This window comes from Hemiscyllium ocellatum, chromosome 3 (assembly GCF_020745735.1).
Source record: "Hemiscyllium ocellatum isolate sHemOce1 chromosome 3, sHemOce1.pat.X.cur, whole genome shotgun sequence".
In the NCBI taxonomy this organism is placed as follows: domain Eukaryota; kingdom Metazoa; phylum Chordata; class Chondrichthyes; order Orectolobiformes; family Hemiscylliidae; genus Hemiscyllium; species Hemiscyllium ocellatum.
In genome coordinates, this window is record NC_083403.1 from 6349623 (window position 1) to 6365447 (window position 15825).

The window sequence follows — 15825 nt, forward strand, 5'->3', positions numbered from 1 at the left end:
TTCTGCATACTAACCTTTTGTCATTCGTGCATGAGGACACCCAGACTCCTCTGCATCTGAGAGCTCTGCATCACTTTCCATTTAAATAATATGCTTCTATTTTGGTTCTTCCTGTTAAAAAATGAACAATTTCACATTCTCCCACATTATAGCGCATATTCCAGATCTATGCTCACTCATTTTTCCTGTCTATCTGGCTTTTTGCCTTCCTAATGGCCTCTTCATAACTCACTTTCTTACTTATCTTTGTATCACTGACAAATTTAGCACCACAACATTGGTCCCTTCACTCAAATAATTTATATGAATTGCGTTGTATTAATTCTCCAGACTTCCTTTCTGTAATACTGACACTCATGTTGTTAATTCTTCTCTACTCTTAAAAATCTGTTGAAATTCTTACATCCTGTTATAATCTTCTTAGCCAGTTTTCTCTCATACTTTGTATTACTGCTTGACTATTAATCCAGGAATCCAGGTAATATTCTGGGGATCCGGGTTGAATTCCACCATGGCAGATTGATGGAAATTGAATTCAACAAAAAGCTGGAAGTCTCATGATGACCATGAAACAGTTGTCTTTTGTCAGAAAACGTCATCTGGGTCACTAATGTCCTTTAGGAAAGGAAACTGCCATCCTTATCTGTCTGGTCTTCAGCAATGTGGTTGATTTTTAACTGCCCTCTGGGTAATTAGAGATGGACAATAAATGCTGGCTTAACCAGCTATGCCCACATCCTCAAAAACTCATTTTCTTCATCCTGATTCATCTTTTGTTAACTTTTCCTCTGACCTGTCATCTATCATTGTGCAGTCATATGCTTTTTCTTTAAGTCTGATACTATCTTTAACATTTTTCGTTAAGCTTGGATGGCGGGTCCTCCACTTGGATTTTTCCTTTTGTTTGGGACTTCCTTTAAATGTATCTCTCTTGACCTATGCCATAACCTAATCTGGCAGTTCCCAAGCGCAGTTAGCCTGCTCTCATCATTGTCTGTATTTAAATTTGAAATGTTCGCCCTGGACCAACTCTTCTTTCCCTCAGACTGAATGGAAAATAATTCTCATTGCGTATTGACAATCCTGAAAGAATTTCTGAGCTGGTGTGTAAACTAAAATTCAAAGTGTGTGTTCACTTATTAATTTATGTTTCTTTCAGATTCCATCATGCTCCTCCTCATTTTCACTATTGCAGTTGGAATTCTCCTGTATTATTTCTTTTTCCATGAGAATTCCAAGACTATCCCAGAAGGGGATGGCTGGTGGGGAGCTGGAGAGCGACAGGATATCCAGGATGATGAAACCATCCGCCCATTCACCATCGAAACATCTGAGGAGATGATCCAGGTAATCATTGACCAATGAGCAACAGAAACTTGCAAATTGGTAACAGAACCAGCACAGACTGACAACAGATCAGTGATAAAACCGGTAAATGGAACAGTTAGAACATAGAACATAGAACATAGAAAGATACAGCGCAGTACAGGCCCTTCGGCCCTCGATGTTGCGCCGACCGAATCCTACCTAACCTACACTAGCCCAATAACTTCCAAATGCCTATCCAATGCCCGCTTAAATGACCATAAAGAAGGAGAGTTCACCACTGCTACTGGCAGGGCATTCCATGAACTCACAACCCGCTGTGTAAAGAATCTACCCCTAACATCTGTCCTATACCTACCACCCCTTAATTTAAAGCTGTGTCCCCTAGTAACACCTGACTCCATTAGCGGTAAAAGGTTCTCAGTGTCGACCCTATCTAAACCCCTAATCATCTTATACACCTCTATCAAATCTCCCCTAAACCTTCTCTTCTCCAATGAGAACAGCCCCAAGTGTCTCAGCCTTTCCTCATAAGATTTTCCTACCATTCCAGGCAACATCCTGGTAAACCTCCTCTGCACTCGTTCCAATGCCTCCACATCCTTCCTATAGTATGGCGACCAAAACTGCACACAATACTCCAGATTAAACCAGTAACTGGCAAGTAATAAAATCGGTTGCTGACAAGTATTAGAATCACTGATGGATCCAGCAATTGAACTGTTCATTGAGTCTACAATAGAGCCAGCTTCAGAGCAGAAAAAGAAATAGTTACCAAACAGTATCTCATAAGTGAGCGAGCAACAAAATGGCTAACAACTGAGAATGAATCCCTCTAGAACAAGTGACAGAACTGGTAATAGTGCTACATTTAGGCAATATTGCTGATGATAGGCTTCAGTAAAAAGTAATGTTAATAGGGCGAGGATCACTTTTGTATTAGTGCTCCTAACAAGGCTGGGAACATAGATGTGGGTCTGGTCATCTTTCTCGCGTATCAGCATTTAGCTTGGATTTCAAATGAATTGACCATAGACTGATTTTCAGCGCTGAAAGTTAATGTGGTAGGTAGTGCCAATGTAAATTTAGATTAGATTACTTACAGTGTGGAAACAGGCCCTTTGGCCCAACAAGTCCACACCGACCCGCCAAAGAGCAACGCACCCAGACCCATTTCCCTACCTTTACCCCTTCACCTAACACTACGGGCAATTTAGCATGGCCAATTCACCTGACCTGCACATTTTTGGACTGTGGGAGGAAACCGGAGCTCCTGGAGGAAACCCACGCGACACAGGGAGAATGTGCAAACTCCACACAGACTGCCTGAGGTGTGAATTGAACCCGAGTCTCTGGCGCTGTGAGGCAGTAGTGCTAACCACTGTGCCACTGTGCTAACCACGTGACCTGCCTGTGTTGGATGGGATGTCTCACTGTTGAATGTTGGTATTTTTCAGGACCTGCACTATCGCCTGGACCATACTCGCTTCACGCCACCGTTAGATGACAGTAGATTTCAATACGGTTTTAACTCCAGCTACCTGAGGAAGGTCGTGTCTTATTGGAGGAAGGACTACAACTGGAAGAAACAGCTGGAATTCCTAAACCAGTTCCCACATTTCAGAACCAGGATTGAAGGTGCATTTGAGCCACATGCTGTGGGGGTGCAGGAATTGTGGTGGGCAATTCCTGGTTATGGGGGAGGGTCTGCTGAGAGGTCAGCTTCACTGATTGTGTCTTGTTTTAAAAAACTAATCAAATCCCATAATAATGACAAACAGGAAGCAGTGTGTATTGACCTTTGACCTCCCTTTCCCAGGAATTGATATCCACTTTGTCCACGTGAAGCCCCCTCACCTGCCTCAAGGTCAGACTGCCATTCCACTGATGATGATCCACGGCTGGCCAGGGTCTTTCTATGAGTTCTACAAGATCATCCCTCAGCTGATTGATCCAGCCAGTCATGGTCGGAGTCAGCAGGAAACCTTTGAAATCATCTGTCCATCCATCCCAGGTTACGGCTTCTCAGAGGCTCCATGCAAGAAAGGTGAGTCTCCTTCTGGGTCTGCTTGCTGGCCAGTAAGATGTCGTGGGACCTAACTGCTTCCCTGACTAAGGTCATTGATGGGAATTGTAAAACACTGAGGCCCCTGCAGCACCCCACTCACCATGGGCTGCCCGTCAGATTTAGGAGCTCCTGGTCATTTTCACCAAGAAGATTTGAATATTTCCTGCTGAAGAAACCCACAGTCTCCTCATTGGTACAGTGTGTAATGAATTTCAGGTCAGTACCCTAAATAACCAAACTCACCTAAAACTAGCTGAAAATGTGTTGCTGGAAAAGCGCAGCAGGTCAGGCAGCATCCAAAGAGCAGGAGAATCGACGTTCAGGCTCATGCCCGAAATGTCGATTCTCCTGCTCTTTGGATGCTGCCTGACCTGCTGCGCTTTTCCAGCAACACATTTTCAGCTCTGATCTCCAGCATCTGCAGTCCTCACTTTCTCCTCACCTAAAACTAGCCAAACTACCCAAACCGGCTAAACTCACCCAAACCAATCAGACTGCCTAAAATAGGAGAAAGTAAGGACTGCAGTTGCTGGAGCTCAGACTCGAGAGTGTGGTACAGGTAACTTTCTGTCAGATGTGGAAGGATCTGTACCTCCATTAATGTCATCTACTGTATCCATTGCATCTGATGTGATTTCCTCTATATTGGGGATACAGGATGCCAACTTGCAGATCATTTCAGAGAACATCTCTGGGACATCCGCACCAACCAACCACATCGCCCCATGGTTGAACACTTCAACTCTCTCTCCAACTTGCCAAGGACATGCAGGTCCTGGGCATCCTCCATCGCCAAACCCTAATCATCCAACGCCTGGAGGAAGAACACCTCATATTCTGACTTGGGAACCTGCAACCACACAGGATTAAGGTGGATTTCACCAGTTTCCTCATTTGCCCTCCCTGTCCCAGTCCCAAGCCTTCAACTTGGCACCACACTCTTGACCTGTCCATCATCTCTCCCAGCCATCTGCTCCAGCCTCCTCTCCAACCTATCACCTTCTTCCCCACCTTCATCTTATTGCATTCTCAGCTAGCTTCCCCCAAGTCCCTGAGCCCCTCCTCCCTCCCATTTATCTCACAGACCCTCCCTCACCCACGACCCACAAGCTTAACTTCTGATGAAAGGCTTATACCTGAAATGTTGATTCGCCTGCTCCTCGTTTGCTCCCTGATCTGCTGTACTTTTCCAGCACCACATTCTTGAAACCGGCCAAACTCATGGAAACCAACTAAACTCACCCAATCCAGGCAAACTACCCAAACCAACCAAACTCACCTAAACCAACCAAACTACCCAACGCAGCTAAGCTCATCCAAATGAGGCAAACCAGGTAAACCACCCATTCCAGCCAAACACACCCACTCCAGCCAAACAAACCAATCAATCTGATTTGATCCAATCCAACTCACTCCAAACAAAAACAAAACTAGCTGGAGAAACTCTGCAGTTCTGGCAGCATCTGCAAAAAGAAAACAGAGTTAACATTTTGAGTCCACTGACCTTTTTTCTAACTCATCCCATCCTTATATTCCTGACTTGAATGAAGGGACAGACTGTATTGTCGGCCAGATTTGCTGATGATACGAAGATGGGGTAAGAATATGAGTTGTCAGCAGAACACTCATAATGAGTCATGGAATCTGGACTAGTGATGCTGGAAGAGCACAGCAGTTCAGGCAGCATCCAAGGAGCAGCAAAATCGACGTTTCGGGCAAAAGCCCTTCATCAGGAATAAAGGCAGAGAGCCTGAAGCGTGGAGAAATAAACTAGAGGAGGGTGGGGGTGGGGAAAAGTAGCATAGAGTCCAATAGGTGAGTGGGGAGGGGATGAAGGTGATAGGTCAGGGAGGAGAGGGTGGAGGGGATAGGTGGAAAAGGAGACAGGCAGGTAGGACAAGTCCGGACAAGTCATGGGGACAGTGCTGAGCTGGAAGTTTGGAACTAGGTGAGGTGGGGGAAGGGGAAAATGAGGAAACTGTTGAAGTCCACATTGATGCCCTGGCGTTGAAGTGTTCCGAGGCGGAAGATGAGGCATTCTTCCTCCAGGCAGCTGGTGGTGAGGGAGCGGCGGTGAAGGAGGCCCAGGACCTCCATGTCCTCAGCAGAGTGGGAGGGGGAGTTGAAATGTTGGGCCACAGGGGCGGTGTGGTTGATTGGTGTGGGTGTCTCGGTGATGTTCCCTAAAGTGCTCTGCTAGGAGGCGCCCAGTCTCCCCAATGTAGAGGAGACCGCATCGGGAGCAACGGATACAATAAATGATATTAGTGGATATGCAGGTAAAACTTCGATGGATGTGGAAGGCTCCTTTAGGGCCTTGGATAGAGGTGAGGGAGGAGGTGTGGGCACAGGTTTTATAGTTCGCGCCCTCCACCTCCTCCAATACTTCCGTTTCCCCGGCCCCCAACGCCTCATCAAATACCTTTGGGAAATCCAAATGCACAACATTTACTGCAGGGCTTTTCAAACAGTGAGCTTCGATTGCAGTGGGGTCATGTGACTAGATGTTTGCAGTTGTAAAACCTGAGGTAGCTATAGCTGCCATGGATCATGGAACGAATGCTAACAGCTGAAAGGCTCCTTTAATTCCTCACTTTTTATCCTCACGTTAACCATGGTCTAATGAACAGATCCTTGAGGCAGGTTCCTGCTGTAAGAGAAAGGCTATGAAGAATTTTAATTTAGATAAATGTGAGGTGCTGCATTTTGGCAGGCAAACCAGCATGGGACTAATACGCTTAATGGTTAGGTCCTAGGGAGTGTTGCTGAACAAAGAGACCTTGGAGTGCAGGTTCATAGCTCCTTGAAAGTGGAGTCACAGTAGACAGGATAATGAAGATGGCATTTGGTATGCTTGCCTTCATTGGTCAGTGTATTGATTTAAGGAGTTAGAACATCATGTTGTGGCTATGCAGGACATGATGAGGTTATTTTTGGAATACTGCACTCAGTTCTGATCCCATTGCAATAGGAAAGATGTGTGAAACATAGAAGGGTTCAGAAAAGACTTACAAGGATGTTGCCAGGTTTGGAGGGTTTGAGCTATAGGGAGAGGCTGAATAGGCTGGGGCTGTTTTCCCTGGAGAGTTGGAGGCTGAGAAGTGACCTAATAGTATCTATAAAGTCATGAGGGGCATGGATAGCGTAAATAGCCAAGGTCTTTTCCCTGGGGTGGGGGAGTCCAAAACAAGAGGACATAGGTTTAAGGTGAGAGGGGAAAAATTTAAAAGGGATTTCAGGGGTAACTTTTTCATGCAGAAGCTGGTGCTTGTATGGAATGAGCTACCAGAGGAAGTGGTGGAGGTTGGTAAAGTTACTACCTTTAAAAGGCATCTGGATGGGTACATGAACAGGAAAGGTTTAGAGGCATATGAGCCAAATACTGGTAAATGGGACTATTTGGCTCATATGCCTCTAAACCTTTCCTGTTCATGTACCCATCCAGATGCCTTTTAAAGGTACTGGTAAATGGGACTATATTAATGTAGGATATCTGAGCAGCGCAGAGGAGTCGGATCATGGGGTCCGTTTCCACACTGTAGATCTTTCTGACTCTATGACAGTAAGTAGGTGCGCTGTTGAACATCTCCCACACCTGACTCAACTTAAACCATCCTCGTCACAATCAACAGCTCTCTCTTCCCAAATCTTCTTTTTGGGATCTCACAAAGTTCACAGCATGAAAATGAAGACACATTGGCAAAAGGTTTGGGAAGCACTGATCTACTTGTTTCCTTTGATTCACCCTGTTTGTTATATGCTTAAAGATCTCTAATAAATCTGTCAAGTACAGTTTCCCTTTCACAAAGCCATGTTGATTCTGAATTACAAAATGTCCTGCTTTTACCTCCTTAATAATGGATCGTGTTGATTCCCTATAACAGATTCTAGACTGGCCTGTAGCGTCTCATGTTTTCTGTCTCCTTCTTTTCTTGATGAAAGATTTACTGTATTAAGATCCCAGCTGAAGCTGCCAAATTTCTGTTCCAATTTGGCCAGTAGTTTAGCTAGTAGGGACCAGTAGTTTTTTTTTCGAAAATTAGACAGAACATGAGATCCAGGAGACTTACCGAGAAACTAAATCAAATCAACAAGTTTCAAACAAACAGCATTAAAGATAACTCTGCAGTGTTTGAACAGAAACTAAATTGATAATTTGTGTACAACTTAGGGCTAGCCCTCACCACTCTTAGAGAGAAGATTTCATCTCATCTTAGTCTTAAGTGGGTGATCCCTTATTTTCAAACAGTGATTCCTAGTTCTAGATTTTCCCTCCACACGCACCTTGTTATGACACCACAAGGTTGTACCTGTTGTAATCAAACTACAACTTTCCTCATTACAAAACTTTTCATTTTCTGAACTCCCTCAGGCTTCGGAGTGCTGAGTTCAGCATTTAACATGCTTCTAATTCTTAGGATTTCTTTATGACTTCTTTTAATTATTCATTGGATGCCAGCGTTTCTTGTCCGTGTCTAGATTAGAGCGGTGCTGGAATCAGGCAGCATTCAAGGAGCAGGAAAATCGACGTTTCGGGCAAAAGCCCTTCATCAGGAATGTCCGTCCCTAGTTTCCCTTGGGGAAGGTGACAGTGAGTTGTGTTCTTGAATCACGGCAGTCTGCTAGTTTAATGGCAACCATTGTCACAATAACTTACCCAGCAAAGTGCTTTAGGGAAGGAAATCTGCCATCCTTACCCAGTCTGGAGAATTGTGATTCTGGATCTACAGTAAAATGACTGAATCTGTCCACTGAAATGGCTTAGAAAGCTAAATAATTGAAAGAAAATTAGGAATGTGCAATTAAAAAAAAACATCCTTACCAGCAATGCCCCTATCCCATGTAGGAATAAAAACAGTTGGGTGCTTTGGTTTGGATGGAATGCTGAGTTGAATGCAGTAAGTGTGTGTTAGCATTTCTGAAACAGCACTGACTTTGGCGGGATTGGAGGGATATTAATTCTCGACATATTTGCTCTTTCCAGGTTTTAACAGCATCGCTGCAGCTCGTGTGTTTTGCAAGTTAATGCGGCGCCTGGGGTTTGATCAGTTCTATGTGCAGGGAGGAGACTGGGGGTCTCTGATTGCCACTAACATGGCCCAAATGAAGCCAGAGTAAGTCTCCCATTAACGGAAAAGACATATCTCATCTCCTACTTAGTGGGCGGGGGAAGTGGCTGAGCTGTGGTGGACAAGATGGGGGAAATCGGGTTTGTGATGGGAGAGGAGTGTGTACAAAGAAATGGGAGGAGGAGGAGATTCAGGGTGGGGGATAGCTGGGAATGAGTGTTTGGGAGGAGAATATAGGGTGAGCTGGGGGAAGGTTTCGTGGGCATTGGAGAGAGTATGACTACGAGGGAAAAGGATTGGATGTGGGAGTTGGAGGGCAGAAGTGGGTGGGAAGCAGATGGAGGAAGGGAAAGTATAAGGTGGGGGTTGGGGAAAGTTGGGAGGGAGGGAAGGTGGTGAATGAGTGGAGAGTGGTGAAGAAGGGTCACTTTTGAGCTCTGTCTTGCTGCTCTATATTAGGTGTAATGGAGTATTGCTACAGCCATGGGTACAGTAGGGTAGACTGCGTAGTTAGAGGGTGCTCCTGGGATAAGCAGAAGGTCCCCCATGGGTAGAGATTCCTCCCCTACCCCTCCCCAATGGACTGAGATTCTCCTCCAGTGATGGTCCTCCTGTTGCTGTCCTTACCAACCTGTCTGCTCCCTCTCACTACAGGAATGTGAAAGGAATCCACTTGAATTTGTTCCCTGTTTCCAGGATGGGACTGAAGATACTTCCCTCCCTCTTACTTGGGCAGTATGCTCCATCCCTTGTTGGATTCACCCAGACTGACGTTGAGCGGATCTATCCGTTTGTTGAAAAGAATGTCTATGATCTGCTGAAGGAATCTGGCTACATGCATATTCAGGGCACAAAACCTGACTCCCCAGGTAGGTGTCCAAAACTGACAGGATCCAAGAATTACTCAGGCAGCATTGAATCGAGTGGGCCAGGAGTGAGTAACAGACAGGAGTCTAATCAAGAGGTTCAGAGTTTTTAACATCTAGAATAATAGATACCTGCAAGTGACGTAGAATCTGGAATCGAGTTACAGACTGGAAGCTAATTGAAGATTTCAGCATTTACATCCAGGATAACTGATACCCGGGAGCGAGTTACAGATTGTATTATAATTGAAGGATTCAGCAGTGATTTATCTAGGATAACAGATCCTCAGGAGATTTGCCAATGTAAACCTCTCAGTGTTGACATTTACCAGGTTGTGCTCTGAATGACTCCCCTGTGGGCTTGGCTGCTTATATACTGGAGAAATTTTCAACATGGACCAACAAGGATTTCCGGGAACTTGAAGATGGAGGCCTGACGAGGTGGGATGTTCAAACATTCTCAGCTCTTATTTCTCCCTCCACAGGTTCTTGGTCAGGCAGTGTTCTCAAATCTACATATTTACACTAACAATGGTAAGTGATAACTAACAGAATACCTGACTGACACAGCACTGACCTCCCCAATGGCCGTTTGCTCTGTTGGTGTGGTATTGAGTCACACAGAGCAGCACAATTCCAGCTCTCAACAGCCAGGACCAAATAACAAGGGAGGGAGAATCTTCACAGCTACCTTCTCAAGTCGTTTCATTTGTAGCACACCAAGGTGATGGTGAGAGATTGGGAAGTCTTGACAGTTAAGGGAGGTGTCAATGTTAAAAGAGCTAAAGCACTCTTGACTTGCAAAACACTGCAATTTACTTACCATCAGTATTGAACATGAACTGAACTTCCCGTTAATCCTGCTCGTTTCATACACAGCCGTCCCTCCTACTTGATTTCTGAGTGAGGAGAACTGTGTTTGCTTGAGTGACGTTGGAGAATTGGAACACTTTGTCACAGGTGATGATTGAGACTCAGGATTCGATACACAGAGATACTGTATTACAGTGAAGCAGTGAAAAGAATGGTGTACTTCTGTAGTTCTATGCAATTAATTCCTAGAGTGAATGGGTGTGTGTGTGTGTGTGTGTGTGTGTGTGTGTGTGTGTGTGTGAGTGAGAGAGAGAGAGAGGAGAAAGAGAGAGAGAGTGTGAGTGAGAGGGTGTGTGAGTCTATGTTGCAGGTGAGTTGTGAACCAGGCAGCTACAGTGAGGGTGTGGACTCATTGAGCTCCAGAAGGTGTTCTCTTAATTAAAAGGAATGATTAGAGTACAAGAGAAAGATAGCCAAAAAATAAAAAGCAGATGGAAAACGCTTTTAGGATTTTTATGAAAGATTGGAGAATTAACGATGGGAAAGAAGGAAATGACAGATGAATTGAAAAGGTATTTTGCTTCACTATTGAGGATACAGGTAACATCTCAGAAGCAGCGATAAAATCAGGAAATGGAAGGGAGGGAGGAATTATGGAAAACCACTAGAGGAGTAACATGGAGCTGTGGGCTGATAACTGCCCAATCCTGATCAACCTTATACCAGGGTCTTAAAAGAAGTGCCCAGTGAGACAGTTCATGCTTTGGTTTGAATTTCCCAAAATTCCATAGATATGAGAAGGTTCCATTAGTTTGGAAAACAGTGAATCTTGCTCCTTTAGTTACATTGTAGGCAGACAGAAAGCAGGAAACAAGTGTCCTGTCATGGCCCAAAGCCTCAAACGATGGCAAGACATGGTGTTGTTGGATACTGTCAGAAGGGTCTAACCTGAATAACCACATGGAGGATGAATGACAGGGTCAGAGGGAAACAGCAGCCCTGGCCATCACCAGATCTTTCAGAATAGATTTATTGAGGGAACATTGTGTTTAACAAGTAGATCGAATTTTTTGAGGCAATTACCAGGAAGTTTGATGAGGGAATATATTTGATCATAGAATCAGACAGGACTGTTTAGATACTGTTGGGGGGAGACAGCTCACCAAGGAAGGGCAGCAGTTGCTAAGATCATGGCGGGCACTGCTGTTTAGAAGGGCAGGAAAAAGACTCGCAGGGCTTTAGTCTTTGGGGATTGTATTGTGAGGGGAGTAGATAGGCGGTTCTGTGGCCGAAAACGGCACTCCCGGATAGTATGTTGCCTCCCAGGTGCTCGGGTCAGGGATGTCACTGATCGGCTGCAGAGCATTCTAAAAGGGGAGGGTGAACAGCCACTTGTCTTGGTGCACATTGGCACCAACGATATAAGTAGAAAACAAGATGAGGTCCTGGAAGAAGAATTCAGGGAGCTAGGAGTGAAGTTAAAGAGGAGGACCTCAAAGGTAGTGATCTTGGATTACTACCAGTGCCACGTACTGGCCAGCGTAGAAATGAAAGAATAGGCAGGACGAACGCGTGGCTTGAGAGATGGTGTAGGAGGGGGGGGGTTCAGATTTGTTGGACATTGGGGCTGGTTCTGGGGAAGATGGGACTATTACAAAATGGATGGTCTACATCTGAACCAGACTGGAACCAATGTCTTGGGGGAGTTTTGCTACTGCTGTTTTAAACTAATGTGGCAAGTGACTGGGAACCAGAATAGAAAACAAGTAGGCAGCAGGGTGGAGACTGGAGACTGTAAGAATTATGAAGATGGCATTAATAAGGGGAAAAGTAGGCAGAGAGCAGATGAACACAAAAGAACTGGTGGCCTGAAATGCATCTATTTTAATGCAAGGAGTATAATGTGTGAGGCAGATGAATTTAGGGCTTGGATTGGTGCCTGGGATTATGACGTTATTGCAATCACAGAGACTTGGTTAAAGGAAGGGCATGATTGGCAACTAAATGTTCCAGGATATAGACACTTCAGACAGGATAGGGAGGGAGGTAAAGCAGGGGGTGGAGTTGCATTGCTCGTCAGGGATGATATCACGGCTGTGGTAAAGGAGGACACTATGGAGGTCTTGGGTAGTGAGGCATTATGGGTGGAGCTGAGAAATAAGAAGGGTGCAGTTACATTGTTGGGGCTGTATTACAGGCCTCCCAACAGTGAGTGTGAGGTAGAAGAACAAATAGGTAAACAGATTATGGAAAGATATAGAGGCAATAGGGTAGTGGTGATGAGATTTTAATCTTCCCAACATTGACTGGGATACACTGAGCATCAGAGGTCTGGATGGGGTAGAGTTTGTAAGAAGCATCTAGGGAGTTTTCTAGAGCAGTATGTCAATAGTCCGACGAGGGAAGGGGCCTTATTGGACCTGGTATTGGGGGATTGCTTTGGGAACACTGACCACAACTCTGTAAGTTTTAGAATACTCGTAGACAAAGATGAGAGTGGTCCTAAGGGAAGAGTACTAAACTGGGCCAAAGCCAATTATATAAAAATTAGGGAAATATGGATTGGACACAGCTATTTGAAGGGAAGTCCACATTTGATATGTGGGATGCTTACAAAGATAGGTTGAAGATAGTGCAGGATAGGCATGTCCCGTTTGAAAACAAGGGATAGGAAAGGCAAGATTTGTGAACCGTGGATGACAGGAGAAATCGCACGACTAGCCAAAAGGAAAAGAGAAGCGTACATAAGGTCCAGGCAGCTAAGAAGAGGATGGGCCCTGGAGGAATATCGGAAGAGTAGGACCAGTCTTAAATGAGGAATCAAGCTGGCTAAAAGGGGTCATGAAATAGTTTTAGCAAGCAGAATTAAGGAGAGTCCCAAAGCATTTTATTCTTTTATAAGAAGCAAGAGGGTAACTAGAGAAAGGATTGGTCCACTAAAGGATAATGAAGGAAGGCTGTGTGTCGAACCGGAGAGAACAGGTGAGATTCTGAATGATTACTTTGCATCGGTGTTCACTGAGGAGAGGGACATGATGAATATTGAGATTAGAGATAGAAGTTTGATTAGTTTGGATCACATTGACATATGTAGGGAAGATGTATTGGTTGGGTTGGGGGTTATTAAGGTGGACAAATCCCCAGCACCGGATGGGATCTATCCGAGGTTGCAGAGGGAAGTGAGAGAGGAAATAGTTGGGGCCCTGACAGATATCTTTATGGCATCCTTAAACACAGGTGAGGTGTCGGAGGACTGGAAGGTTGCTCATGTTATCCCCCTGTACAAGAAGGGTAGTGGGGATATTCTGGGTAACTACAGACCAGTGAGCCTGACGTCAGTGGTGGGCAAGTTGCTGGAGAAGGTACTGAGGATAGGATCTATTTATATTTTAAAAAAAATGGGCTTATCAGTGATAAGTGACATGGTTTTGTGCGGGGGAGATCGTGCCTTATCAACTCAATAGAGTTCTTTGAGGAAGTGACCAAGTTGATAGATGAAGGAAGGGCTGTTGATGTTATATACATGAACTTTAGGAAGGCGTTTGATAAGGTTTCCCACGGGATTCTAGCTAGGTGGATAAAGAACTGGTTGACCAACAGGAGACAGAGAGTAGTAGTTGAAGGGAGTTTCTCAAAATGGAGAAAGGTGACCAGTGGTGCTCCACAGGGATCAGTGCTGGGACCACTGTGGTTTGTGATATACATAAATGATCTGGAAAAAAGCACTGTTTGTATGGTCAGCAAGTTTGCAGATAACACGAAGATTGGTGGAGTAGCAGAAAACATAAGGGACTGTCAAAGAATAGAGGAGTATATAGATAGACTGGAGAGTTGGGCCTAAAAGTGGCAGATTGAGTTCAATCCAGACAAATGTGAGGTGATGCATTTAGGTAAGTCTAATTGTAGAGTGAATTATATTGGAAAAGGAAGAGCTTTGGGAAAAGTTGATGAGCAGAGAGATCTGGGAGTGCAGGTCCATTGCACCCTGAAAGTGGCTGCACAGGTGGATAGAGTGGTCAAGAAGGCATATTGTATGCTTGCCTTCATTGGACGGGGTATTAAGTATAAGAGCTGGCAGGTCACGTTAAAGTTGTCTAAGACATTGGTTCGGCTCCATTTAGAATACTGTGTACAATTCTGGTCGCCACATTACCAAAAGGATGTGGACGCTTTGGAGAGGGTGCAGAGAAAGTTTACAAGGATGTTGCCTGATATGGAAGGTGTTAGCTATGAAGAGAGGATGAGTAGGTTAGGTTTGTTTTCATTTGAAAAAATGAGATTGAGGGGGGACCTGATTGAAGTTTACAAAATCATGAAGGGTATAGAGTGAGTAGACAGAGATAAGCTTCTCCCCAGGGTGAAGGATTCAATAACGTGAGGTCATGCTTTCAAGGTGAGAGGTTGAAAGTTTAAGAGAGATACACGTGACAAGTACTTCACACAGAGGGTGGTGGGTGTCTAGAACACGTTACCAGCAGAGGTGGTAGAGGCAGGCATGGTAGATTCATTTAAGAAGCACCTGGAAAGATGCATGAGTAGGTGGGGAGCAGAGGAATATAGATGCTTAGGAATTGGGCGACAAGTTTAGACAGTAGATCTGGATTGGCTCAGGCTCGGAGTGCCAAAGGGCCTGTTCCTGGGTTGTAAATTCTCTTTGTTCTTTGTTCTTTGTTCTCATATAGAGGAGGCCCTTTAGCCAATCAATTTTGTCCTGCCATGATGTGGTCTACAAGGATTTTAGCAGGGCTTTTGACAAGGTCCCTTACAGCAGCCTGGTCAAGAAAGCAAGAGTCCAAGGGATCCAAGGGAAAGTGGCACACTGATCCAAAGTTGGCTGAGAGACAGAAAGCAGAGGGTGAGGGTAGAGGGATGTTTCTGTAATTGACAGTTTGCTTCCAGGAGGTTCTGCAGGGTCCAGTGCTGGTCCTTTGCTGTTTGTAGTGAACATTAATGACTTAGATTGAAATGGAGGAGTATGCTCAGGAAGTTAATACAAACGTTGTTCAGATGGTAAACAGGGGGATATCAATGGACTGGTTAGGTGGGGAGAGCAATGGTAAATGGAATTCAACTCAGAAAAGTGTAATTTTCCCCAGTAATGATCTCTCAGAATGTGGTAGAGAAAGTCCATTGGTATGTATTAACTTTTATTTTTGTCTTTTGGATCTTTCACTCCTCACCCATCCCAATTGTAGGAAATTCTCCCTGGATGAACTTCTGACCAATGTGATGATCTACTGGGTGTCAGGCTCCATTACCTCCTCCATGCGCATGTACAAAGAGAACCTAGGAATTAACTTCAGGAATCGGGTTGATGCCAAGTGAGTGTTGAGACCAGCTACCTGAACATAACTGTATGACACCATCACTGCTGCAGGATCATAAAGTAATAGGCTAATGACCACCTTGCAGCCAACACACCATTTCATACAGTGACCAATCATTGAAGATTCAGGGAAACACATCTGCTGAAAAGCAGGAAACACCTGGAAATCTGGCAAAGAACCATGTTTTACTGGTGCATTTCTGGTTTGGCATAGCGTGGAGGGAGCTTTACTCTATATCTCATCCCTTGCTGATACTATCCTGGGAATATTTGATGGGATAGTACAGAGGAGGCTTTACTCTGTATCACAGTCCATGTTGTACCTGTCCTGGGAGTGTTTGCTGGGATAGTGTAGAG

At 44.8% G+C, this 15825-nt stretch overlaps 1 protein-coding gene across 1 annotated transcript in view; it reads left to right on the forward strand.

Annotated features, from left to right (window-relative positions):
- Nucleotides 1-15825, forward strand: part of LOC132836231 (epoxide hydrolase 1-like) — a 30550-nt gene that overhangs the window by 12042 nt on the left and 2683 nt on the right. The window contains exons 2-8 of the mRNA XM_060855568.1: nt 1160-1347; nt 2784-2964; nt 3146-3373; nt 8379-8508; nt 9118-9332; nt 9662-9770; nt 15338-15463. Coding sequence (XP_060711551.1) covers nt 1168-1347; nt 2784-2964; nt 3146-3373; nt 8379-8508; nt 9118-9332; nt 9662-9770; nt 15338-15463 — 1169 coding nt within the window. The 5' untranslated portion in view covers nt 1160-1167. The remainder of the gene's footprint in view (nt 1-1159; nt 1348-2783; nt 2965-3145; nt 3374-8378; nt 8509-9117; nt 9333-9661; nt 9771-15337; nt 15464-15825) is intronic.